General features: G+C 49.5%; 1 protein-coding gene across 2 annotated transcripts in view; it reads right to left on the bottom strand.

Annotated features, from left to right (window-relative positions):
* Nucleotides 1–26,697, bottom strand: part of CDH23 (cadherin related 23) — a 382,149-nt gene that overhangs the window by 17,139 nt on the left and 338,313 nt on the right. Inside the window, exons 37-46 of one of the 2 annotated variants that reach the window (XM_084751804.1) lie at nt 18,541–18,762; nt 18,120–18,239; nt 17,071–17,251; nt 12,565–12,698; nt 11,564–11,773; nt 10,200–10,307; nt 7,688–7,790; nt 6,326–6,451; nt 5,239–5,442; nt 3,822–4,280 (exon numbers count right to left, since the gene is read on the bottom strand). In XM_084751804.1, the coding sequence (XP_084607930.1) occupies nt 3,822–4,280; nt 5,239–5,442; nt 6,326–6,451; nt 7,688–7,790; nt 10,200–10,307; nt 11,564–11,773; nt 12,565–12,698; nt 17,071–17,251; nt 18,120–18,239; nt 18,541–18,762 (1,867 nt within the window). Of the gene's footprint in view, nt 1–1,527; nt 1,567–3,821; nt 4,281–5,238; nt 5,443–6,325; nt 6,452–7,687; nt 7,791–10,199; nt 10,308–11,563; nt 11,774–12,564; nt 12,699–17,070; nt 17,252–18,119; nt 18,240–18,540; nt 18,763–26,697 lie in introns of those variants that run through there. The other variant, XM_084751803.1, reaches the window with a different exon arrangement.

Raw genomic sequence — 26,697 nt, forward strand, 5'->3', positions numbered from 1 at the left:
GCTTGCATCTAGAATGTCCCATAGCCACGAGTATAAGCTGGAGCCTATCTTTCTGCCTTTCAGCCAATGCTGGTGACCTTGGGCAAGCTGTCCAACTGGTGTTTCCTCATTTACAAAAGGAGGAGGGATTATAGCACCACTTCAGGGGCTCCCAGGAATCAGAAAAATTAAATGAGATTCTATCAACACAACTTTGCCTGGCCGATACAAACAACAACAACAACAACAACAACAACAACAACAACAACACAGCATGCTTGTATTGCACAAGAGAGTGAAATGTCCTTTGGACTACTGAAGAATACACTAAAAATGGCTGAGGTGAGCCAGCCCCAGGAGCACACATCTGCAATCCCAGTTGTGGGAGGCTGAGGCAGGAGGCTGGGGCATTTGAGGTCCACCTGGGCTACAAAGCAAGACCTCATCTCAAATACTAAACCAAGCACGATAATATATATGCTTGTAATCCCAGCTACTCCAAAGAGTGAACTAAGGGCCTGGGGAGCTGGCTCCGTGCTAAGAGCACTGGCTGCTCTTCTGGAGGATCTGGTTCTATTCCCAGCATCCACGTGGCGGCTCACAACCATGTGTTAACTCCGGTTTCGGGTGATTCAATATCCTCTTCTGGCCTTCATGGGTCCTGCATGCACATGGTGCATAAACGTACATGCAGGCAAAACACCAGTACACATACAATAAAAATAACAGGACAAATTGAAATTAAGAAATTGCATCATTACTTTTTTGAAAAACGAAGCAGGAGGGTGGCAAGATCTGAAGTGAGATCTTGTCTTAATAAAATAAGATAGGGCTGGAGAGATGATGGCTCAGAGGTTAAGAGCACTGACTGCTCTTCCAAAGGTCATGAGTTCAATTCCCAGCAACCACATGTTGGCTCACAACCATCTATAACGAGATTTGTATACATAATAAATAAATAAATCTTAAAAAAATAAAATAAGATAAAACTTAAAAAGTGGGACTGGGAATTCAGTTTAGTGACAGAGCCCTCGCCTTGCATACCTAGAAAAGGCCTTGTCAATACTCAGTACCAGGAAAAAAAATTAAAATGGTACATTTTAGGTTCTATGTCACAATTTTACAAATGCTTATTCCAGGAAGACCCCATGGCAGCTGGAACCCGCCATGGGGCAAGAACCCTGGAGGGACAGGCTGGAGCTCCCAGGTGTGTCCCTTTGTCCTGACTAAGCAACATGTGACATGGAGCTGATTACAAGGCAGAAATATCAGTCTATGTTGGTGACAACAGGTTCCCTTTCTTCCCTTGTAACCCCGGAGCAGCTCCATAAACCAGAGGGGAACTCTCCAGGAGTTGGAGTTTTGCTGGACAGACCTATTGGCCAATCTGCTAGGGCCTGTGTGGCTCCTCCTGGTGTCCCCTCATTGGCCCTAGACCAAGACCTCCTTCTCCCTCTTAGGTACAGGGTCTTAGGACATCCTTCCCCCTGGCAGACGCCCTGCTGGGTTGCTGTCCTCCACAGGTCCCAGCCATGGGTGATCACTTACCCTGGGTGGCCGCCTCCTCCTCCTCCTCCTCCTCCTCTTCCTACTCTCGCTCCCAGTCCCCCGGGCTGAGGAGCGAGGTTGGGGAGAGGGCAGCTGCGTTCAGTCTGCAAAGGCTGGGCATGGCCTGGGCCGGCCCCCCCAGAGCAGGAAGGGTGGGGTGTGAGGCATGGAGGAAGGCAATGGGGGTGAAGCAGGGAGGAGATGAGGTGGGAAGTGACAGAACAGAGCTCAAACCTGTAGGCCTGCCAGCCGTGAGGGAGAAAGAGAGGGTTAACATTGGTTAGTTCCGGGTGCAGCGAGGAGGGCTGGGGCAGGGCATGGGTGGGTGGGTAAGTAGCTGTGGGACTCAGAGCTGGCCAGGGCAAGAGGGGCTAGGATAGGGAGAAGAGGAAGAGGGGAAGGAAATGGGGTGAGAACCCAGCTGGAGCAGACAGGGTCCGAGGATCTGGGAAGAAAGGATAGGAAAGCAGAGCAAGGGGGCTGGGAGCCACGAGGAAGGGGGACAGAGAAGACACTGGAAAGAAAAAAACACAGAGAGAAAGAATCAGTGGGAGACAGCGGGGTGTGTGTGTGTGTGTGTGTGTGTGGTGGATAGAGGGGACAAGGAAGAGAAAAGTTGGGGAGACACTCTATCGGGGGAAGCCGAGGTGGAGTGGCTCCCTGTGGTCCTGACTGACTAGCTGGGGACCTCTTTGCTTTAGCCAAAGCTAGCTCACCGTTCCATCAGCTTCTTCCAGGGCCCCTGGGTTATTTGTTCTTCTCTTTTAGGCCACAAATGCTGACGAAAGTAATCCTACTCTGGTTTTATGCCTCTCCTCTCAGGCAGAGTGTTCCTATGGCGTGCGTGCGTGTGCCGCGGCCAAGGATGTAGCCCAGTTGTGGAGTAGTGGCTCAGCATGCAGGAGGCCCTGGGTTTGCCCCTCTCTCCCTCCCCTATTCTTTGTACAGCAGGGAAGAGGACCAGAGGTTCAAGGTCACTTTTGGCCATGTTACAAGTTTGAGGCCGGGCTGCTCTTCCTGAGTCCCCATCTCAAGAGAAACAAAAGTATCCCTGAGACCCATTTACTCCTGCACAGTTCTGCAGCTGCTGCTGTGGTGTGTATCTCACTCTGTTTCTTACGATTTCCAGCAAGCTCCTAATCTGAACATAGCCCTCCCTCCCTCCCTCTCATTGCTGTGTGGCCGGCCAGTAGCTGACTGATGTCTAATGTCCCATGGTGTGTACTCACAGCTTTTCACCCTCTATGCTGGTAGGGCCTGCAGTCTAATCAATGCACTCTGTTTGATTGCTGTCTGATGGGACCCTGGTCTGGACTCCACAGCAATGTGAGAATCTCAAAGTCTCCACACTATGATATGACAGTACTGATGTCTATCAGTCATCTATCATTTATGGATGATGTTGCCTCAACCCATCTCTCTCAATAGTAATGATTTTTAGCATTTGGTCATTGCCAAGCTTTTTTCTTTTTCTTTTTTCTTTCTTTCTTTTTTTCTTTTTCTTTTCTTTCTTTCTTTTTCTTTTCTTTTCTTTTCTTTTTTTTTTGAGACAGGGTATCCCTCTGTGTAGCCTTGGCTATCCTGGACTCACTTTATAGACCAGGCTGGCCTCAAACTCACAGCGATCCCCCAAGTGCTGGAATTACAGCCATGTGCCACCACACCCCACTTGCCCTGATAATTTTTATGGTACTCCATGTAAGAGTCGTGCCCTGCCCTGCCTCCACAGAGGACCAAAACCTCTTAACTGTTGGACACACAGTAAACTGTCAAAATTACAGCAAGCAGGATACGCCATGAAAGATAAAACCAGGGTTCTGTTTTTATGATACTGAAAGAAGACTATAAAAGCACAGATATAATTTACAGAACGTTTAAATGCCAGTATGCACCAAATCAAAGGTGTCTGGCCAAATCTCCTTATTAAGGAAACATGCATTATATCAATGTGAATTATACTGTTTTCCATTCAAGTTATAAACATTAAAACTCTGTGATACCCAATGCCAGCATGAATGTGGGGAAGACGGGCACTGCTGCAACACTGTAGGGTGAAGGAGTCGGAAAGGGCTGAGCAGCTTGTCAAGAAAAGGTGGAAGGCAGAGGTGAGAGGGGGCAGCAGAGGAGCAAGGGCGGGAAGAGGGGTGGATACACATCGTAGAGGAAAAGAACACAAAGAGAATGGCAGAGAAAGAGAAAGAAGGTGGGGGAAGAAGGGAGAGAGGGAGGGAACAAGGGTTCGGGGGGCGGGGGCAGGGTCAGGAGAGGGTGGTAGAGAGCAGCCGCCCTCCTACCTGTATTGATATTCACAGCAAAAGCATCTTCCTGGTCGGACACCAGGCGGTCCGTGTCATCCTTGGCCACGATGCTGATGATGTGGTACTCTAGCTTGGGGTTGAGGTCAAGGTCGATAGCAGTGACATTGGCAATGACGGTGCCTGGCTCTGCTGATTCCAGCACGCTCACTGTCTGGATGGGGTTGAGGAACTCAGGGCGGGAGTCATTGATGTCATCAATCAGGATAGTGACGATGGCTGTGCCTGACAAGGGAGCAGTGCCCCGGTCGGTGGCCACCACCGTCAACCTGTAGGAGTCTTGTTCTTCCCTGTCAATGGTTGCATTGCCAACACGGATGACTCCCGTGACTGGATGGATGAGGAAGCGGTCCTGGGCCCCAGCCTCTATTCGGTACACCAGCTCTCCATTGAGGCCACTGTCCTCATCCGTGGCTGTGACTTGAAGGACTGAGAATCCTGTGGGAAGGAATCAAGGAGCAGGTGAGCATTTGGGCCTCTTGTAGAAAGATCCGTCAGGACCTTTTGGTCATTGTGTGCGGTGTATGTGTACATGTGCATGTAAATGTACTTGTCCGTGCACACAGGGGCCAGAGAAGGATGCCAGGCATCTTCTTCCATCAATTTCTGCCTTATTCCTTTTACAGAGGGTCTCTCACTGAACCTGGAGTAAGGCTGGTACCCAGTAAGCCCCAAGGATCCTCCTGTCTCCATCCCTCGTAGGTGTACCCACAGCTATGCCTAGCGTTGTTTGTGGGTGTGGGATTTGAAATCAGATTCTCATGTTTACACAGCAGGTACTCTTATCCCTGGATCACAGCCTAAGACCCTTTTTTGATGATGCAAAAGAGGCCTCTCCTTACCACAGTCTTGCCAGCACATACCACAGTGGTGACCTTATGTTTCAGAACATTCTAATCCTTCTAGGTAACCTTTAGAACCAAACTCACCCCCCTACCTCCATTAAACTAGGTTCTAATGAGAATGATCCTGAATCTATGCTGAGTTACAAGACAGTCAGGCTTAGATGGGCATCACCATGTCTTCCCACTTGTAAACCTAGCTCTTGAGGGGCTGAGGCAGGAGGATACTGTGAGCTCAAGAACAGCCTAGGTTATATAGTGAGTTTGTGGTCAGCCTGGGCTACATTTCAGGATATCCTGGGCTACAGTATTAAGAACCGATCTCAACAACACAATAGTTATACTAAGTAGACGTCCCATATTGGAACACAGATGGAGTGTACTTGATCATTACGGCACGCCAAGACTTTTGAGATGGAATTTCCAGTTCTCCTGACTCTCTCCCACTCTTTTCCCTGAAGAGAATTCTGTGTCCATCAGTGCCTCTAACCCCCACCCCCCTCTACCTATCAGCTGCTCCTGGTGGTGCAGCAGTCGAGCCTGACCCTTGTTACCTGGTGGGCAGTTCTCCAGTAGGTGGACAGTGTAAGCGGCAGGACTGAAGGTGGGCCAATTGTCATTGTCGTCCAGGATAGTGACCCAAAGATGGGCTGTACCGTTCAGCAGTCCAACATCTTCAGCCAGCAGCAGCAACTCCAGGAAGGGGGGTGAGAAGGCCTCCCGGTCAATGATGACCCCAGACCTCACAGTCACCACGCCTGGCTCCCGATGACACCAGTCAGGGAGATGTACAGCATGCAGGACACAGTAGACAAATAGGACAAGATCCGCCATAGAAGGGACAGAGAAGAAAGGTACACTGACTTTACTTCCTGAAGGCTCAGTTCCCCACATCTAGGGAGCACCCATGTTTGCACCCATGTCCCTCTTTGGTGGCCTCTGTGATTCTCAGGAGTCTTGTGCTGTTGTGAATGACCAGGGCAGAGGACTGACCTGCTCCATGGAGATACTTGCTTCCTAGATGTCCCTGTCACCAGAATGGTCTCCTGTCTTGACCAAACTGTTGTGACATGGCTCTGGGAAGCTGCTGGTCTGCTGTGAGGAAAGGAACACTACTTTGTCTATTTCTGGATGGTTAGGGGCTGTTCCTGGCCAGGACACAGGGCATGCTGGGAAAGGATGGGAGCTGTTTGCTTGGGCTGAGAGTCTATGAAGCAAGAGGTCCTTAAAGTTGCCTCTATTTTTCTTTTCGGGTCCTAACACTGAGACTCTCTAATCTAGTTGCAATGTGGTCTGTGGGCTGCAGGTAGCAGGGTTCCATATGAATCTAGACCCACAGTAAGGGGGAGCCCTAGACCAGCGGTTCTCAACCTCCCTAATTCTGCTAACCTTTAATATAGTTCCTCATGCTGTGGTGATCCCCAATCATAAAGTTATTATCATTGCTACTTTATAACTGTAATTTTGCTACTGTTATGAGTCATACTGTAAATATCTGACATGCAGAAGATCTGATATGTGATCACTATGAAAGCATCATTTGATCTCTCAAATGGCCCTAGGGCCCCCACTGGCCCTAGACCCCAAGAATGGGCCAGTCCCACACCCGAGTTGACTTGTAGCCTTCAGCAGAGCTCTCACCTGTGCTGTTGTCGATATCAAAGAGGTCACTGTGGACACCCAGCAGCTTATAAGTGACTATGGCATACACATCCTCGTCAGCATCCAGGGCCAGGATAGGCCCATTGAGCACCGTGAGAGGTGTCCCTGAGCCAGAGGAGAGGAGTCACCACAGGCCAGCCTGGTTCCCTCCCTCCCTCCCACCTCCCTGTTGTGTCCCCATGACCATGGCTGATGATGGATGAGAGGAGGGAGGAGGGGAGATGGACAGGGAGTGGGTAGGGAGGCCCTGGGCTGGGCCTGCGGCAGCCTTGGCAGACTGAACGCAGATGCCTGGGAGCGAGCGGCCTCAAAGCTCTGCTGGGGAGAAAACACAAGAGCGGTGAGCAAGCCCCTCTGGCCTGCCTGGAGCATGCCTACTTCCCAGCAGCCTTTGAGGCTGGCCACTCCACTGGAGGATCTAGGGGGGTCCCTAGAATCCCCTCCATGTGTGGGTCTTGTCTGTCCATATGTATGTAGACATTTCTCTATTATTAGGGCTGTACGTGCTATATACACACACACACATAGTGTGTGCCTGAGTTCACGTGGTAGTGATTTTATGCACACAGAGCACATTCATGTGTATTATGCCCCTGTTTGTGGCCCTGGCTGTCTCTGTTCATAGGTGCACTTGCTATGAGTACATCATAGGGCCACCCACATGCCTACATGTATCTGCATACACATGTAACTCACACGTAAGCCCTGATGTGGCCTTGTGCCGGTGAATGCACGGATGTGCACACCAGCAGATTTAAAAGTCAAGTCCACACAGAGGGGACATCCACCTGGAGAGACAGTACTATGTTACTTAATCTCTTTCTGATTCGAAAATCAAGGTCTGGGGACTTGGGGTGGAGGTAGATAGAAGGGTGAGGGGACCTCCTGGAGTCATCAAAGGGAGACAAAGTTAACCAGTTCTGTGAATAAGGGGTAAGGGCTATGCTGACTAACCAGGACCCTTGAGCCTCATTCTAATGGTGGATCCCAGGATTTCTACCCTACAGTGCTGAGGAGCAGGGTGATGGGTTTGTCTCTGTCCCGGCCACTCTTTTCACCTTGAATTCCTCTCCTTGGGGACAGTGGGGGCTGCTTCTGGATAACCCAAGGGTGATCAATATCAATGACTACTTTTATCTCTCGCAAACAGATCTGTGGCCTCTTTAGCAGTCGTAGCTTATCCCCCAAGCCTTGGAGCTGCCCCCTCCCCTCTGGCACCGTTCTGTACCCGCTGGGTTCTATGCGCAGCTATGCCACCAGGACACAGCACATCCTCAGCACCCAAGGCCCCAGTGGTGTCTACCTGTATGGTAGGAGGCCATGGGTGGACCCAGCACCTACCAGCGGGAGAGTTCTCCATCACCTCTGCCTGGTACGTGCCCTCAGTGAAGAGGGGGTGATTGTCATTCTCATCAGCCAGAGAGACCAGCAGTAAGTCAAAATCCTGTGATGGGCAGAACAAGGAGAGGGCTGTGTGGTGGTTTGAATAGGCTTGGCCCCCATAGACTCATGTGTTTGAATGCTTGGCTCACAGGGAGTGGCACTATTAGGGGGTGTGGCCTTGTTGGAGGAAGTGTGTCACTGTAGAGGTGGGCTTTTGGGGGTCTCCCAGTAGTCAAGCCCCATCCAGTGTGGGAGAGCCTCCTCTTGGCTGCTTGTGGAAGCTGGTCTCCTCCTGGCTGCCTTTAGGTCAAGATGTAGAACTCTCAGCTCCTTCTCCATCACCATGTCTGCCTGCACGCTGCCATGCTTCCCGCCATGATGATAACGGACTAAACCTCTGAGCTGTGAGCCAGCCCCAGTTAAATGTTGTTCTTTATAAGAGTTGCCTTGGCCACGGTGTGTCTTCACAGCAATGGAAACCCTAAGAAGGACGCTGTGCTATTGAAGGGATCGTGTTCAGAAATGGGGGATTGAAAAGCCGAAAGCAGGGATCTAGAGTCAAGTGCCTCCTCTGCTGCCTGCTCACTAGGTGATCTTGGCAAGATACTATCCCACAATTGGCCTGACTCCATTTTCCTTTCTGATTAACAAGAATGTTAACTCTTTTAAGGGAATGCTGTGTGGTTACGGGCCAGTGTGGGCGAGAGGGCTACTTCTCTCGCCTGAGGATGGAGGATTTTAGACCAGAAAGTGAGTCCTGGGTTTTAGACCATCACACCTGATTGCTGTTGGTCCAAGATCAGCCATGCTCTCACACAAAGCTGCACGTCAGGCCATGTATCCTTCTGTGGCCCCTGAATACGACTCTATGGCACTAGGGTGAGGATGCAGAGGGCATAACCTTTGCCTCAAAGCCCCATGATGGAATTCTGGGTAAGACGGCACCTCAGAAGCCACAATGGTCAAGAGACTCCTCATGTTTAGGGAAACAAAGGGGACAGGAATATTTTATCACTCTGCCAGCTGATTCTCCTGTCCTCGTGGTCCACTTGTTTATTGCCTCATCCAACTCCCCTTACCACAGCCGACACAATTGCCACCACTGCCACAGATACTGTGGACACGGCAAATCAACCTTCAGCACCCCTGTGAAATACATAGAATTTACAGTAGGAAACATATAAGAAAGGGATCCCCGTGACGGCTGCCACCAGAACTGTTTTCTGGACCAACAGGGAACCCTGTTCAACAACAAACTGCATATCAATCTCCTTGTTGAACATAGAAGCAACGATTCTCAACAAAACACTTGCAAGCCTAAATAAAAGGCGTATCAAAGTGATCAGCACGCTCAAGTTGACTTCATTCCAGTGATGGCTCACCGTACATTCACTAACAAATGCAATTCATCACATACATGATCAGAGAGCCAGAAATCACATGACCGTCTCAACAGATACGGCTTTCACAAGATCTGCATCCTTCATGATGAAAAGGATGAGGGGGCAGCCAGGCCCGGTGCCGCACGCCTGTAAGCCCATCACTGAGGGAGGTAGAGACAGGAGGAGGATCGGAGGATCTCTGGGAGTTTGAGGTCAAGGCTACACAGAGAAGCCCTGCTTGAAACAAACAAACAAACAAACAAACAAACAAAAAACAGAGAGAGAGAGAGAGAGAGAGAGAGAGAGAGAGAGAGAGAGAGAGGAAGGAAGGAAGGAAGGAAGGAAGGAAGGAAGGAAGGAAGGAAGGAATGAGAGGGCTCAGGAGGGACTGTGGCCACAAGTGAGGGTGCTATTTTCCTCACAGGTGTAACCACTGATAAATTGCTAGCGCCTCAGTCCATAGTCCAGACAGGGAAACTGAGGCACTGAGAAAGCAGTGTGCCAAGAGAGCCACTTAGCTTGTCAGGAGCAGAGCTGAGGAAACAGGCACAGGATCCTACCCCAGCACCAGGGGTGGTATGAACAGAGCAGCTCCAGCCTAAAAGGGACTGTCAGCGCCCACTGCCTTTCAGTAAGAAGCCTGCACATTTGACAACTGAAGCCCACCTGCCCCCTTCAGGACCTTCAAATGCAGGTCTGAGTCCGATAATGTGCACACATATCTGTGGTTAGCTGAAGAAGTGTCATCAGGAGTCCCCTGAGTTGTTGGCCCTGGGGCAGGCTGGGTATTGACTTAGTGATACAACTTTGTGGGAGAGAAAAGGGAGACTGGGGGGAAAAATGAATTGGCTCAAGCACATCGCTGTGGATAGAACTGAGATCTGAAGCCAGCATTTGCTAAGGCCGATGTATGTTTCTAAGCCTGTGGTGGGCTGCGCCCCCTCACCAAGAGAGGTGTGCATACTCACTCTCATTCTCACACACACACTTGGCCTGCCCTCCCCTAGCCCCCCTCCTTCTCCCTCCCCCTTCCTCCAACCCTTTCTCCTGCTTTCACCCCACCCAACCCCAGTCTCTTGCAGCCTTACCTTCCTGGCTATGCGTGGGTTCTCTGGGTTGTCCTTTACAGAGACTGTCAGCCTGTACTCTGGGATGCGCTCTCGGTCCAGGGGCCGGTTGACAGTGACGATTCCTGTCTGGGATGTGCCTGGCTGGTTAGATGAGCAGGCCCCTCCCCCGTGCCCCCCCAAGTCATTCATGCTCTGCCTGCAGTTCCTAGGTGGCTGGAAGTAGCTTCCCCAAAGTGCCTAAGAGACAAGGGTCAAAGGAAGCCACCAGGATCTTTCCAGGGTGAGGGTAAGTCAGTGATTCCAAGTTCTCACCAACCCCAAAAGAGGGGGACACCTCGGAGGACCCTGGGTGTCAACAGTCTACAGACACTCTAAGAGGCCAGGGGAGAAACTCAGGTGCACTTCAGTATGGCTCAAACCATCTTACAGTTTAGGGTTCATGTGTGCCCAGGAGAAGCCTTGGGGGCCATGTTTGGGGGTGTTGTTTCATGGGCACTAGAAAGCAGCTGTTCAAACAAAACCAAAGTGGGCTACTAACTGGAACTGGGTCCCTGCACCCCAATCCATGTCAGCAGCCTTGGATCAGGGCAGCTAGGCCATGGCTGACTCAGGAGGCCCTCCCCGGTGCTAATGCACCTACAACCAAATGGCTGGCTGATTGAAGGAGCTACAGCCAATTCAATTGCTTCTAAGGCTCCCTTCAGTTGTTTGATCGACGCTGATGGAGCACTTCTGCTGCCTGGAATTCCTACAACCTGTTCTGGCTCTAGGAGCTGATTTATTTTGAGCAGATTTTCCATTACACTTCATTGCTTTTATTTTTATTTATTTATTCATTTATTTATTTATGTATTTATTTATGGAGACAGGGTTTCTCTGTGTAGCTTTGGCTGTCCTGGACTTGCTTTGTAGACTAGGCTGGCCTCGAACTCACATCAATCCACCTGCCTCTACCTCCCAAGTGCCAGGATTAAAGGCGTGCACCACCATGCCTGGCTTTATTTTATTTTTCTAGACAAGGGTCAGACTGACTTTGAACTCATTATGGCAGCAGGAGGACCCTGAACTAATCTCCCTGCTGCTGTTTCTCAAGTGTTAGAATTATAGGTACAACACTGCACCCAGTTTACGCTTGCTTTTTGAATTCCAGACTAACTTTGAACTCACAGTAATCCTCCTGTTCAGCCTCCCAAAGGTTGGCCAGGAGCTAGGTGTGCTACCATTCAGATTCCCTATTAACGTTAGAACTGCTGCTGTTCAGGCTCCAGGGTCCAGTTTCTTCACTGTCACAAAGAAGTCTCGGCCCCAGTCTGGAACCCAGGAGGCCCTCAATGTGCCTCTGGTAGGAGGAACTTGGGAGCCTTGGACAGATCTGAACCTACCGTGGCATTGATGAAGAAGGCCCGCTCTCTGTTGCCTGCGGTGATGTTGAAGGTGAGGAGCGCATTGCAGCCACTGTCAGCATCGCTGGCCAGGACATGGGCGACGAAGCTGGAGACGGGGCTGTTCTCACTGATGGTGACGTTCATGGGAAGATTCAACAGCACTGGGTCATTGTCATTGATGTCCAGTACGCGGATTCCCACCAGCATCTGGGGGATGGGGAGGATGAGCCACGGGTGGGTGTGACCAAAGAGGAGGAGGGGACAGACAGAGCAAAGGTAGTGAGGACATTGGGAGGGGAAGGTTGTGGAGGAAGAGGAGGATGAAGGAAGACAATAAGCCAAATGGAAGGGGAGGGGATTGGCAGAGGGAGAAAGTGACAGGTCTGGATCAGGGGCAGAGGTCTGGCAGCAAAGACAGCTTCCTGAAGGGATATTATGAGGGGAGTGTCCTGGAGAGGCAAGATCCCCAAGGCTAAGTTCGAGAGGCACCTCTGGTTTCTCTCTCTCTGTCTCTGTCTCTCTGTCTCTGTCATTTTCTCTCTCTCTCTGTCTCTCTTTCTCTGTCTGTCTCTCTCACTCTGTCTCTGTCTGTCTCTGTCTGTCTCTCTGTCTCTCTGTCTCTCTCTCTGTCTCTGTCTCTCTCTCTCTCTCTCTCTCTCTCTCTCTCTCTCTCTGTCTCTCTCTGTCTCTCTACCTATCTCTTTCTCTGTCTCTCTCTCTCTGTCTCTCTCTCTCTCTGATTTTTTGAGACAGGATTTTTCTGTGCAGCCTTGGCTGTCCTGGAACTCACTCTGTAGACCTGGCTGACCTCAAACTCAGAGATCTGCCTGAGTGCTGCGATTAAAGGCGACCCTGCCACCCCCCCCCAAACTCCCCTCTCCACATCCCCCACTCACCCCCCACCTCACTTCACCTCTGGTTTCTCAAGGCCAAGCATGACAGTGTTTGCAGGCATTCCAGCTACATTAAGGGATGCTGTGGAGCTGGGCCGGACTCACCGTGGAGCTGAGCGGCGGCACCCCCCTGTCCCGGGCACAGATGGTCAGGTTGTAGAAGGCAATGGTCTCCCGGTCCAGCTCTATGTCCTTTCGGACCCTCAGCACACCCTCCACTGGAGAGATGACGAACTCCCCTGAGGGCCACCAGAATAGGTGTTAGCTGGTCCCAACTGAGACCTCCCTTCCTCCTGCCAGCCTTCCTCATGAAGGCCAGGGGCAGCAGTGGAGGCACATGTCCCCCGGGGCTCTTCATGGGTCTAACGGGAGAGTGGTCCTGATACTCACATGTGTATGCTTCCTGACCAATCAGCTTCCCTCCTGGGCCTTGCATTAGCAAGTGGATGATCCAAGTTGTGTTGGAAAGTAGAGATGGGATATCTTTGGTTTTGTCTGTTTTGAGGTAGTTTCATGTAGCCCAGGCTGCCCCTGAACTCCTGACCCTTATGCCTCCACATCCCAAGTGTTGGGATTCCCCAAATGTGCCATCACCCCTGACTTACGGGCCCCTTCCTACATAACACACTCTTCCTGACCACTTGGGGTTAGAAACTTACTAAGAAAGGCATTAGGCATATTGGAAAGTGTGTTGTGGACAGGCAGGGGAAAAAAAAAGTACTAGGTGGGCTGCACGGTATCTGAAGGCTGAGGCAACCATGGGGCCATGTCACTGCAGCAGCAGAGTGTCATGCAACCGTCTAGGCTGGCTGCCACCACTGTGACCAAAGGACAGCACTCTGGCTTTCCTTTGCTTTGTACATGTAACAGCAGCAGCCTGGCGTGTCTGCCTTTCCGTAGAAGGTGAAGCACTTGCCACGCAAGCATGAGGAACAGAATTCAGATCCTCAGCAATGCACGGGAAAGGCCAGGAGGTCATGTGGTCCCACCTGTAACTCCAGTCTCAGAAGGCAGAGACAGGAGATCCCAAGCAGAAACTGGCTACCATCTTAGTAAGTTCTGGGTTTGACTGAGACACCCTGCCTCAATGAGTAAGGTGGGAGCGTGCTGGAGGATGACTCCTGACATCAGCTGCAGGCTTCTACATGCATATGAGCATGTGCACACACACACAAATGCATGCATACCACACAATACACAACACAACACACTCACAACACACACATACACACACCACACATGGACACACACATACACATATACCACATACACACCACACACACCCTACACACAGACCACACATACCATATACACACACCACACACTACACACATATACACATCCACACACACAACACACACACCATACACCACACACACAGGAGAAAACCTCTCCTGATTCTTTTGTTTCATCTCTGAGTTCCTTGTCTGAGAGAGATAAGAGCCTGGAATCACTGGGGTGAGCGAGACCTCGGCCTGCTGTTTCTAGTCTCCTCAGCCCCCACTGCTGGCAAATACGACTGTCCAGGTAGGAAATCTTGTGAGAAAAGACTGAGTCCTAGGGCCACATCTGCCATGTGGAGGGGCACTACTATGAGCTCCTGGTAGAAGGATAGCAGGATGGGAGAGCCTGGTAAGGCCCTGACTGGAGCCCCAGCTGGAACTCAGGAATGTGAATCTCCTAGGCCTGTGCTTTCTTTCCCCTGAGGCTCAGATCGCCTCTGGGCCCTGCCGAGTGTCCAACAGGTGTCACACTGACACAAGTGCAAGCGTCTAAAGCAAGAACCTCAGGCTCACACACAGTGGCTCACGTGCTAAGGAAAACGAAGCTAGGAGCCAGAGAACCATGCCCTCTGCACTTGCAGTGTGCTAACCGCAGAACTGAGGTTTGAATCCCCTGGGTTCAGAGGCTTCCTAGATAAACACCCCTTAGGGCTGACGGGGTAGAAGCTTGATGGGGGGTGGGGGGAGGGGAGAGAGGATGGGGATGTGAGGGATGAAGGGAGCTGGAGAAGCCTTTGTGGAGGACAGATAAGGGGCTGGGGCTCTGAACGTGAGGAAGGGGTCACTTCACCTCTGCACGTTCTTTCAGGAGCTGAGCTGGGGAGAAAGTTACCCCACTTCCCTTCCCCTTTTTCTTGAGACGGGGACTCACGCTATAGCCTGGAATTTGTGGCAATCCTCCTGCCTCAGCCCCCTGAGTGCTAGAATATGGCTATGAACCCCCACTTGGCTTTTTGTTTTTTGTTCCTCTTGGTACTTGGGGCTCAGACCCAAAGCACAGAGGCTTCGCAAAGACAGAGGCCCAGGCATCCTGGTGGCTTTTGTTGTTTGTCTCCCACATCCCAGGACACACCTCGGTGCCCAGCTTCTGCCACAACAGCCCAATGCCCACCTGCAGCTGGGATTTCCCCAGCCAGCTCTTCCGCTCCCAAGCTCCCTAAGCTCTCTGGCCCCTCCCTGCTTAGGGGTGAGGAAGTTGGAGAAGCAGGATTTCCTGTGTCCTGGGCTCCAAGGCCTCCAAAGTGTGGGGATTCCCTTTCTTGGGGGTTTCCCAGCCCTGTTGACACCCTGCTATGTGCAGGCAAATGTCTCCCTGCCGCATAGTGATATATTACTCTCCTCAGCAACTTGCCCTAACCAGAATGCCTGATCCCCCCACCTTCCACACCCGGGGCAAGGAGGTCACAACCTTCTATCCAGTTGTGCCTGGCCCACAGCCTGATTCTTCTTACCAAGCCTTGCCTTGACTATTCCATCTGTAAAATGGGCTCATAGGCGGGAGTCTTTCTCCCCCCACCACCCAAGGTTGGGCTGGTAACAAAACAACTCTTGATAGGGAGTGGGCATCCTAAAAGGGAGCCCGGGTGCTCTCCTGTGGGACCGAGGGGTCGCAAGAAAGGGATCCCAGAAGTCCTCGGCCAAAATGGGAGCTGGGAGGTCCCAAGAAGGAGGCAGGAGAGGTGGTCAAAGCTCACGTAGGGATCGCATGTTCCCCTTGCTCTTCTTTTTTCACAAGAACTGCTGGGGATTGCCAGTGAGTGGAAAGAGCCTGAGGTCTGAGCACCCCCGATAGGCTCAAGGCATTGCAGAAATACTGTGTCTAGTGGGAGTCTGAGTAAGAGAATGAGGCAGAAGAGGATTTCTGTCTGGTTTTGAGAGCCATTAAAAAGGACTTAGCATTAGCCAGGAGTGGGAGTGGTGGTGCACACCTTTATCCCAGCACTCGAGAGGCAGAGACAGGTAGATCTTTGTGAGTTCTAGGCCAGCCTGGTTTACAAAGCAAGTCCAGGACAGCCAGAGCTACATAGAGAAACCCTGTCCCGAAAACCAAAAACCAAAGCAAACAAACAAAAAGAAAAACTCAGCATTTTATGGTGGACACCTGGTGTTGGGGGCCTTTGATCCTGGGAGGGACATGACTTGACCAAGGTTTTAAGGACTTCCCTGTGGTTCCTGTGTTTGGGACATTTTGGATGAAGGGATGGAAGCAGACAGGTCACGTGAGCACTGGGGAGGTGACTGAGGACAGGGAGCAGGCCCAGCAGGATCAGGCTACAGTGACCTTGATGCTGCATGGCCTGGGTGTGTCCCTTTATCTGTTGTTGAAGAAAAGGTTTGAGTCAGAGTTTTTGTTTACTTTTCAGTTTCCAAGATGAATTTGAGAGGAGTCAGGTGGGGGCTCCCTAGCTCAAAGCACCATGGTGTCCACCTCACTCTGGAAATACCAAGACCTCTTGATGGCACCATCTCTTCCATCTCTTGCTCACGCTCACAGCAAACAGGGCCTTTTTATGCGATTCCAGTATCCTCCCGGGCCACTTCCCCATTACTGCCTTTTGAAGGCCCCCTTTCCCAAGGGTATATTTTGATGGGTTCCTTAAACCCTTGCTCCAGGTTTCCTCAAGCCAGGTTAGCAGCCATGTAGGCTGTGTAGGCTTTTTGCCTTTTTGTTGTTGTTGTTTTTCGAGACAGGGTCTCTCTGTGTTAGCCTTGGCTGTCCTGGACTCACTTTGTAGACCAGGCTGGCCTCGAACTCACAGAGATCCACCTGCCTCTGCCTCCCGAGTGCTGGGATTAAAAGTGTGCGTCACTGCACCTGGCTGGCTTTTTGCTTTTTAAAGACAGGACCACACTATGTAGCCGTGGCTGGCCTTGAACTCAGACAGGTCCACCCACCTCTATCCCCTGTGTGCTGGAATTAAAAGCATGGGCCACCATGGCCAACTGTGTAGGCTTTTGTTGGGTGACACTGAGATGTTCAATGGAGCCCAGTGCTCCCCAAATGTATAACCTAGGTCCTGGGGTCCTGACGTACACATGGTAAGGATGCTTGCCTTCTTCCATTGAAGACTTTTCCCAGTAGAAGATGGATGTTTCCTGTCTACGCCTAGAGAGAGTTATGGCCCTTCAAGACCACCAGCCCATGTCTCAGATGCCATGGCATTCTCTCCATGCTTCTGGGATAAAGGCATGTGGGGCTGAGGTCCATAGAGGGCAAGGTCACATAGTGGATGGACTGTGTGGAGACCTCCCTCACTTCAGCCCTAAGCAGGTGAAGAGAGGTCCCTGGGTCATGCCCACCACACCACCCAACAGAGGCCCTACTTACCCAGGGGGTCTCCATCCACAACACTGTACTCCACCTGCCCATTGGGACCGGAATCCCGGTCGTGGGCCAGGAACGTCCATACTCTAGGCCCTGGCTGGCCCTCGGTGACGTCAAATGGTCCTTCATAGTCCCGAGGAAAAGTGGGCACGTTGTCATTGATGTCATTCACATTCACAAGCACCTGAGGCAGTGAACAGCTTAGCTAGGATTGGCCCCCGGATGCCTGGAGAACCTCAGCAACTGGACCTTATGCTGGGTCTGATGCTGATACCCATGGGCTAAGGGGAACGTTGTACAGTGTTACAGGGTAGGAGGGCATCACAGGGTGGGAGGGTATTTAAGCTGTGCATATGCATGAGCTCTGGTCCAAGTCCCCCCACTACACACGTGTGTGTGTGTGTGTGTGTGTGTGTGTGTTTGTGTGTGTATGTGTGTGTTTGTGTGTGTGTGTTTTGCTGGGAATTGAACTCATGACCTTGCCCAAGGTAGGCAAGTACTCTACCAGTGACCTTCACCCCAGCCTCCTCGTCCTTGACACAGGGTCTTTCTATGTATCCTGAGCTGGTCTTGAATTCTTAACTCCTCTGTCTCTACCTTCTGTGTGTCTGTGTGGGTATGGCCTACTCTTCCTTATACTCTGGTCATCTTATGTGGTCCCATTTGCTCCTCCTACATCCGGAAACATAGCTTTCAATCATGAGGAAACAAAGGTTCTAGGTTAGGTGATCTGCTCAGAGTCGCACAGGCAGAAAGTGAAAGAGCAGGGATCTGAGTCACTATCAGTTTGATCGGAAGGCATGCTTTCCCCACGAAGGGGAAGAAGGCAGGTACTTTCACTCATCTGTGAGACACAGTCACAGAAAAGTTCAGTGACCACCTCAAAGCAACACAGCAAATCTGGATGAGCTGCTGAGATGGACAAGAGCGCTTGAATTCAGGCACTTCCTTGTGATAGGCATTTCCTTTCTTTCCTCTTCCACTATGGAGCCTCCTGGGTCCTCTTCGTGTTCCCCCAACCTCCACATTGGGGATGCATTCCACCTACGTACCGTGGTAGTAGAGGTGAGGCGGTGTGACAAGATGGGACACTGGTCTGTGGCAGTGACGATCAAGGTGTAGCGGCCATGACTGATCTCATAGTCTAACTCCTTGGCCGCAGTAATGACACCCTGGGGACACAGAGAGTACAAGAGGAGAGGATGATGAGTGCTAGGGAACTCCATGATACACCAAATAGAACCTGACATCCTAGCTACAATTGCTGTGTCTGTGCCTATGGCAGACATCACTAATCAATTACAGCATTACTGATGGCAGATAGGTCCTTTCCAACTTCTACCCTCCACCCCCTGTCCCTGGGCATTCCAGTTTCTCTCTAGGCTCTGTTTGCTCCTTATACCCTGTGATATCACCAAGGCCCGGAGAGGCTTTGATACCCTCCGCCCCTGGACCCTCCCCCCAGCTGCTGACCGTGTGCCTGTTGATTCGGAAGGTATTGATGATGTTGCCTGCCACAATGGCATAGGTGACAGTGCCATTTGGCCCCTCATCCAGGTCCAGCGCCTGGACAGTGATAAGGCTGGCGTTGATGGTGTCTGGGCCCTCATCCAGCACCACCTCATAATGTGGCTTCTGGAACACGGGAGCATTATCGTTCTCATCCACGATAGTCACATACACATGGGTGGTGGCCTGGAGAGAAGAGCATAGTCAGATGCTTTGGTCAGGGGACCAGAGGGATCAAAGTGGATCCAGACTGCTGTGTTTTCACTCAGTGTGATTCAATATAGATAGGATCCCATAGGGAAGAAAAGAAAAGAGAATGGGTTGGGGAGGAAGTTGCAGGCTGGTAAGGAGAAAGTGCAGAGGCTTTGTTAAAACCAAGCCAGGAAAGTGCTCAAAACCAGGTTGGCACATATATCATCATTTTTATGTCTATGTTCATGACAGACATAATCAATCGATCATAATACTGCTGGGGCCAGAAGCAAGCTTAAAATCCTTGTCAGCACAGTGACCCAGCAATTAAAGCTGGCATATAGAGCTAGGCATGGTGGCATATACCTGTAGTCCCAACACTTAGGAGGCAGAGGCATGAGGATTATTATAAGTTCAAGGCCAGCTTAGCCTACACAGTAAGACTGAAGTCAATTAAGGGTTACACAATGGGATTCTGTTTCAAAGAAATCCACCGCCACAAACCCTCCAGGCACATGAGATGAACTCCGGTAGCCTCCCCAATTTAGAGAAATGCCTATAATCTTCCTAGCCAGTCTACAAAAGGCAAGAACAGGAGGTCCTCAGCCCAACATGAAAATTAAAAACAAAAACAAAACAAAAACCCCAAAAGAACAACAACAATAACAACAAACCATATTTCTAGTACTTTAAAGGGACAGGACATCAATTTCATGGCTAGATTTTTGTTGGCCTCTGAAAAGTTAAATTCATAGGACATGATTTCACTCTAAGTAGTTTCTGTCATCCTATGATTGGCCATTTCTAGCTGAGGCTTGGACCATAAATCATAGTCAGCCAATCAGAGCTCGGTGGTCAGCACTCAAGAACGTACTGTAGGCTGCACAATCGGAGGGGGAAATGCAAAGACAGCCTCCCTGCGAGCGGGTGTTCTGTGTTCCTTGACTCCACCCCACTTCTCCGCCTTCCACGTGGGAGGCTGCTCCTGTGGACCACCCAGCCTGAGACCTCTTGCTGTCTGGCTTCCAGGGTTGGCCAGTGGGACGGAGACGAAGGAGAGGGGGTAGCCTTCTTTTACCCTTCCACTCCTCGTTGCAGTTTTGTCCTGGTTGTGTGTCTCTGCTGGGGACCCGCCAAGCTCTACTTCTTTCTGGGCTCCAGTAATGTCACCGTCTTTGTAATTGTAGAGGGATTTTAATCTAGCAACATGTCACTCTGGCAAGGGATCACATGCAAAGACCTTCTAGGTCTATGTAATTCAGTTGGAATGCAGACACACACTGGATTACAGTATGGTCTGGCTGGAATAAGACACACCCATATTACATTCCTTTAATCCCAAACAAGGTAGGAAGGTTCATTTGTAGAAGGAAGCAGCCATGTTTAAAAGTGATGTCTAGAGCAGGGCATGGTGGTGCATGACTTTAATCCTAGAACCTGGGAGGCAGAGGCAGACGGATCGCTGTGAGTTTGAGGCCAGCCTGGTCTATGAAGGGAGTTCAGGACAGCCAAGATAACATAAAGAAATCCTGTCTCAGCGGGCATGGTGGTGCATGCCTTCAATCCCAGCACCCAGGAGGCAGAGGCAGATGGATTGCTCTGAGTTCATGGCTAGCCTGCTCTACAAAGGGAGTCCAGGACAACGAAGATAACATAAGAAATCCTGTCTCAAAAAACCAAACCAAGAAAACAAAAAGTGATGTCTAATTGAGGGACAGACAAAATGACAAATCAGAAAAGATTTGACAGAACAAGTCAGAGATAGGATACGTCCAACTCTCAGGAGAACAGAGAGGGAGAAAGAAAGGCAACTTAGAGAGCATTTTAGAGGGAGAGAGAGACAGAGAGAGAATTTTTTAACCAGGACGTTAGATACAGGTGAAGACAGAACAAGCCAGAGAATGAGAAGGATCCAGAAGATTAGAACAGGTTTCTAGAGTTAGTTTGAGGCCAAGCTGAGCAATCAGTTAGAAGCTGAGAGAAGCCAGCGTCAATCAATCAGCTTGGAGAGACGTTTGAGCCAGAACAGCTGATGTGAACCATCCAGGCAGAGTTCAGAAAACTGGAAGAGGACCAATTATCCAGCAGTGAGCCTCCAAGACAACAATTACATCAGGCGAATAAAAATTACATTTACAGTATGGTTAAGATTGACCTTTGTCTTAGTTTCTATTGCTGCAGTTGAACAACTTGGGGAGGAAAAGGTTTACTTGGTTTACATTTCCCCATTGCGATCATTGAGGGAAGTCAGGACAGGAACTCAGGTGTGGTAATATGTTTTTCTGAAAACACCTCTTGCCTTTGAAGAGACTGAACTTTTGCTGGACCTTGCACGTTAATAATAAGCCTTGAGATCATTTAAGACTATGTCGTTGGCCTGCTGTCCCCCTGTGTACTCAGCTTACTGATGCTAACCTGCCTCTAGCGGAACCAGTCTTACTATGCGTTGGATCCACCGCTCCCCTCCCCCAACAACCAGCTTTTACAACTTAAGCTAATGCATAGCTTTAATCTTAAGTTATTCATTCCTCCATGCCCCTAAAGAATGCATGCACACACGTGTGTGTTGTGGTAATCATTTGCTGAAGGCAGCCAACAGGTTAAAAAAGACCTTTAGCAACAAATATCCCATAAATGTTGGAAGCAACATTTGGATATAGGTTGATAACATCTGTGCGTTTCTGGGTCTCTCAAGCAACATTTCTCCCTTATAAAGCTCTGTTAAAGATCTCTGTAAAGAAGCCCTCTTTTTCTTTTTTAAAAAAGATTTATTTATTTATTGCATGTACAATGTTCTGTCTGTGTGCCTGCCCGACAGAAGAGGGCACCAGATTACATTATAGATGGTTGTGAGCCATCATATGGTTGCTGGGAATTGAACTCAGGTCCTCTGGAAGAGCAGCCAGTGCTCTTAACCTCTGAGCCATCTCTCCAGCCCCTAAGCATCCCTCATTTTCACATCATGGTTTCCCGTGCTCTTCAATAAATACAGAGCAAAACCCATTGTAAGGGAAAGAGAGAAAGACACAGATCTCTCTCTCTCTCTCTCTCTCTCTCTCTCTCTCTCTCTCTCACACACACACACACACACACACATGTAGTTACTAACAGACAAGACACATAAGGACAACAGAACAACAGATAGGCAACAGGCACTGACCAGATACACACCAGACAGACAAAGCAAACAGGCCAACAACCACAACTACAGACAGACAGAAAACACAGAGAGAAGTGGAAAATTCAAACTTGAGCTCTCTTTCTCATGCCTTAATGTGACAGATACATTTGGATACTCCTTCTGTAATGTCTTCAATGTGTCATCAATGCACTCAATCAGGAGCCCAGAGGCGGGAACTGGAGCAGAGACGATGGAGGAACGAACACTGCTTACTGGCTCAATCAGTTTATTTTCTTATACAGCCAGACCCACCTACCCAGGGTCGGTACTACCCACTGTGGGCTGTGTTCTTTCCCATCAACCAGTAATCAAGAAAATGCCCCCACAGACTTGCCTACAGGCAGTCTGATGGAGGCAATCTCTCAGGTGAGGTTGCCTCTTCCCAGACGACTCTAGCTTGTGTCAAGTTGACAGAAAGCTAACCAGTACAGTAGTCAACTTGAAAGGGTCTAGACAAGCTTCTGGTGTGTTTGTGAGCATTTCCATACTGGATCTAGATGGAAGAGCCCACACTAACTGTGGTTAGCACCATTCCAGGAGTTGGGCCCTGGGCAGACTAATAAAGGGAGCTGAGTACCAGCATTCAACCATCTCTCTCTGTCTCTTTGTCTCTCTCTCTCTGTCTTTGCTTCTGGATACAATATGAGCCTTAATCCCCTACTACTAAACCCCCTCCCTGCGATGATGGGCCATGAATGAACTGAAATGAGCCCTTTGTCTCTTAAGTGGCTCTTGCCAGGGATTTTTGTCACAGCAACAAGGACCGTCACTAACATATTTTTCTTCCTCACAGATCATGCTGGTCATGTCTTCTTGTGGCTGCTGGTCCCTAGGTGTTGGGCTAGTCCCCTTGAAAGAGTCCCTCCATTAAACCTTTGGCCCAAGCCTTTTCTGCATAAACCACTACTCCTGCAGGAACCCTGGTTGAAGGAAACCACCTGCTCTGGGTTGAATATGAGATGTCCCCACAGGCTCATATGTCAAAGGCCTGGTCCTCAGCTGACCATGCCTTTTTTTTTTTTTTTTTTTTTTTTTTTTGAGACAGGGTTTCTCTGTGCAGCTTTGGCTGTCCTGGACTCACTTTGTAGACCAGGCTAGCCTCGAACTCACGGAGATCCACCTGCCTCTGCCTCCCAAACGCTGGAATCAAAGGAGTGCATCATTGAGCCTGGCTCAACTATGCCATTTATGAAAGTGGAAGAAACTTTGAGAACTGGGACGAAGTTGGAAGAAGCGGGTTATTGGGGGCATACCAGCTCCCCAGTCCCCTCCTCTCTCACTGCATCCTGTCCACTGTGAGATGAGGAACCTCTACCATAAACTCCTACCGCCATGATGTTCTGTGCAAGGGGACAACTGACCATGGACAGGAGCCTCTAAAACAGCAAGGAAAGTACTCTATTTCTTCTTTAAGTTGTTCTCTCAGATGGTGTTTGTGTGTGTTCAACTGTGTGTGGAAGTGAGAGGTCCCCAATAATTCTCCATCCTAATTTTTTGTTTGTTTGTGTTTTTGAGACAGGGTGTCTCTGTGTAGCCTTGGCTGTCCTGAACTCACTTTGTAGACCAGGCTGGCCTCGAACTTACAGGGATTCACCTGCCTCTGCCTCCTGAGTGCTGGGATTAAAGGCGTGCACCATCACCGCCTGGCAAAGATTTATTTATTTGTGTGTTTTATGTCTATGGGTGTTTTGTGCATATATGTATATGCGCACCAGAAGATAGCATCAAATCCCATGGGACTACAGTTATAGACAGAATTGAGCCACAATGTGGAGGCTAAGAATTGAATTTAGGACCTCTGGAAGAGCAGCCAGTGCTCCTAACCGCAGAGCCATCTCTCCAGCCTCATTCTAATTATTTTTAGCACTTAAACTAAATGTTTATTTATTTTATAAACTGGACCCAGGCTCTGAACACTCTATGTGTATACTATACTACTGAGCTATGTCATCAGCCCCCCCCCCAAATTTTTGTTTTAGCAATCACATTTACAGGACCTAGCAAGATGGTTTAGCAGATATGGGCGCTTACCGGCAAGCCTAATGACCTAAGTTTGATCCCTGGGATGCACATGGTAGAAAAAGAACCAAGTCTTACAAGTTGTCCTCTTACCTCCATACATGTGCTATGGTATGTGTGTGTTTCACTCCTCCAAAAAATCAATAAACATAAACATAAACATAAACATAAACATAATAATAATAATAATAATAATAATAATAAATATTTTTTAAAACTACCCTAAGCAAGCCCTTAGTTATATTTCCCAAAATTAGTGATTTGAGTCTTAATTGAAATACACAAGCTGGGCATGGTGGTGCATGTCTACAATCCCAGCACTCGGGAGGCAGAGGCAGGCGGAGCTCTGTGAGTTTGAGGCCAGCCTAGTCTACAAAGTGAGTCCAGGACAAGCAAGGCAACACAGAGAAACCCTGTCTCAAAACACCAAAAAAGAGAAAAGAAAGAAAGAAAGAAAGAAAGAAAGAAAGAAAGAAAGGAATACACAATTAGCAATACATTATCAAAAGTTGGATGAATGTATAAGTCAGTTGAACATCACAAAGCAGACACCTTTCAGTTTTTACTTCTTATGCATTTAGATATTTAAAACAAAGATGCCTGGGGCTCTTAACTACTGAGCTCAAGCCCCTCCACTTCATTTTTTGAGGTATGGTCTCTCATTAAACATGGAGCTCACCAATTAGGCCAGAGAGCCCCAAGGATCCTCTCATATCTACATCCCTGTGCTGGGATTATAGATACAGTCCACCACACCCCACTTCTTTCTGGGGGCCCATTTAGGTCCTCATGCTTGCGTGGCAAGCACTTTACCAGCTGAGCTATCTGTCCTGCCCTCCCTCAGGCATTTTGGTCTCAGCTATACCAAAGCGACAAATACACTGTCATTAGGGGCTACTGCGAAATATTGAGGAGAGAAGAAATGCAGAGATAGATGGGTGAGAGGATGTGAGCGGACCACTGCCGAGGACGAATATAAAGCAGGTGATATAAAAAGTGCAATCTATGGAGCCGGAGAGATGGCTCAGAGGTCAAGAGCATCGTCTGCTCTTCTAAAGGTCCTGAGTTCAATTCCCAGCAACCACATGGTGGCTTACAACCATCTGTAATGAAATCTGGTTCCTTCTTATGCGGGCAGAATACTGTATAAATAATTTTTTTTGAGACAGGGTTTCTCTGTGTAGCCTTAGCTGTCCTAGACTCACTTTGTAGACCAGCCTGGCCTCGAACTCACAGCGATCCACCCTTCTCTGACTCCAGAGTGCTGGGATTAAAGGCGTGAGCTACCACGCCCGGCCAGCAAATCTTTTCTTTAAAAGTGCAATCTACATACTACATAACATGGCTGCAACTTTTTCTCAGTTCTGTCTGGCCCCGGAGCCAGCTGCACAGCGATGGATAGATGGAAAGGGGCCTCCAGACCCAAGAGGGTGGTCACTGGCCCTAAGGAGGTGATGTCTCTGAGGATCTTAGCTCTGGGTCTTGGGGACAGGGGCTTTGAGACTGAGTTTGTGGCACATCCTCTCTGGGGGTTTTCTGTCTGTGAATAATGGACCTGCCTTGATCGCTAATATTCTTTCTAGCTCAGACATTCTGGGGTTCTGTCTTGTGGGCAGCCATGTGGTAACTTTTATAAGCCTCCAGTTCGACAATTACAACAGGCAAGTAAAAGCTACTGTTCCATATGACACTCAAACATGGCTGGAAGGATAACCCAATGTGACTGAAGAAGAAGGAAGCCCACCAATGTTGCAGAAAGCAGAGGACAGCTGACAGAAATGTCACAGAGGACAGGAGACATCTGACAGAAAGCTGCAGATGAGAATTTGCCTAATGATGCATGTCCCAGCTTGTGGGACAAATCGAATCAGGGTTCACCTGAAAGAGGGAATAGGGATTGAAAGTGGGGTACAGAGACGCGAGAAATAATGAGTCAAGTCGGGAAATTTCTGATCAAGACTCTCTTTAATGTGGACAAGTGAGGCTCTATATAGCAAGGTCAATAGGATCTATTCTGATCCTTCTCTCCCTAGCTCCCAAGGCAAGAAGAACACAAAAGCCTGGACTGTAAAAGCTTCCTATTACTGAGTAGCTTTCTGAAGGATTTCCTTATTCCCCTGGGTGTTTCTCAGTAGGGACTTCCCTACTTCTTTCAAAGGTAAATAGTCCAAGGATGGCCTAAAACACAAACACCTTCTCCAGCAAAGCTCAACAATTGAAAGGTCATAGCCTGTAGCCTAAGCACGGATTTCTGACATGGCAGAATTTAACACGGCTCCCCACAGCCTAGGATCATCTCCAGAGGAAAATTCAGTTCTTCCGAGTTGGGCTGGACCTAGGAGCAGCAGGAGCCTCGAGCCTAGAGAAGGAAGGATGCGGGAGCCTCTGAGGCCGTGAATCACAATTACGGGTTGCATCCAAATTGATAAAGGTCCGATCTGAATAAGAGATGCTTCCACATGAAAGGCATGACTCAGGGAAGGAAGAAGTCACGGAAAGACAGCCACACAGGCAATGCAGGAAGCAGATCCCGATGCATGGGGCCGCTCAACAAGCCAGCTGAAGGAGGACAGATCCTTCATCAGACTGGATGCTGATGCTGAAATGGACATCTGCAGACAGATGATGTAGGACCCCAGTTGTGAGAGGATCATCAGGTTTTCATAAAGAAAAGCTTAGGTCCAGGTGTGGTACACACTTTTAATCCCAAACAGTGAAGGTAAACTTAG

The sequence above is a fragment of the Acomys minous genome, assembly GCF_964271855.1.
Source record: "Acomys minous genome assembly, chromosome: 13".
Lineage (NCBI taxonomy): Eukaryota > Metazoa > Chordata > Mammalia > Rodentia > Muridae > Acomys > Acomys minous.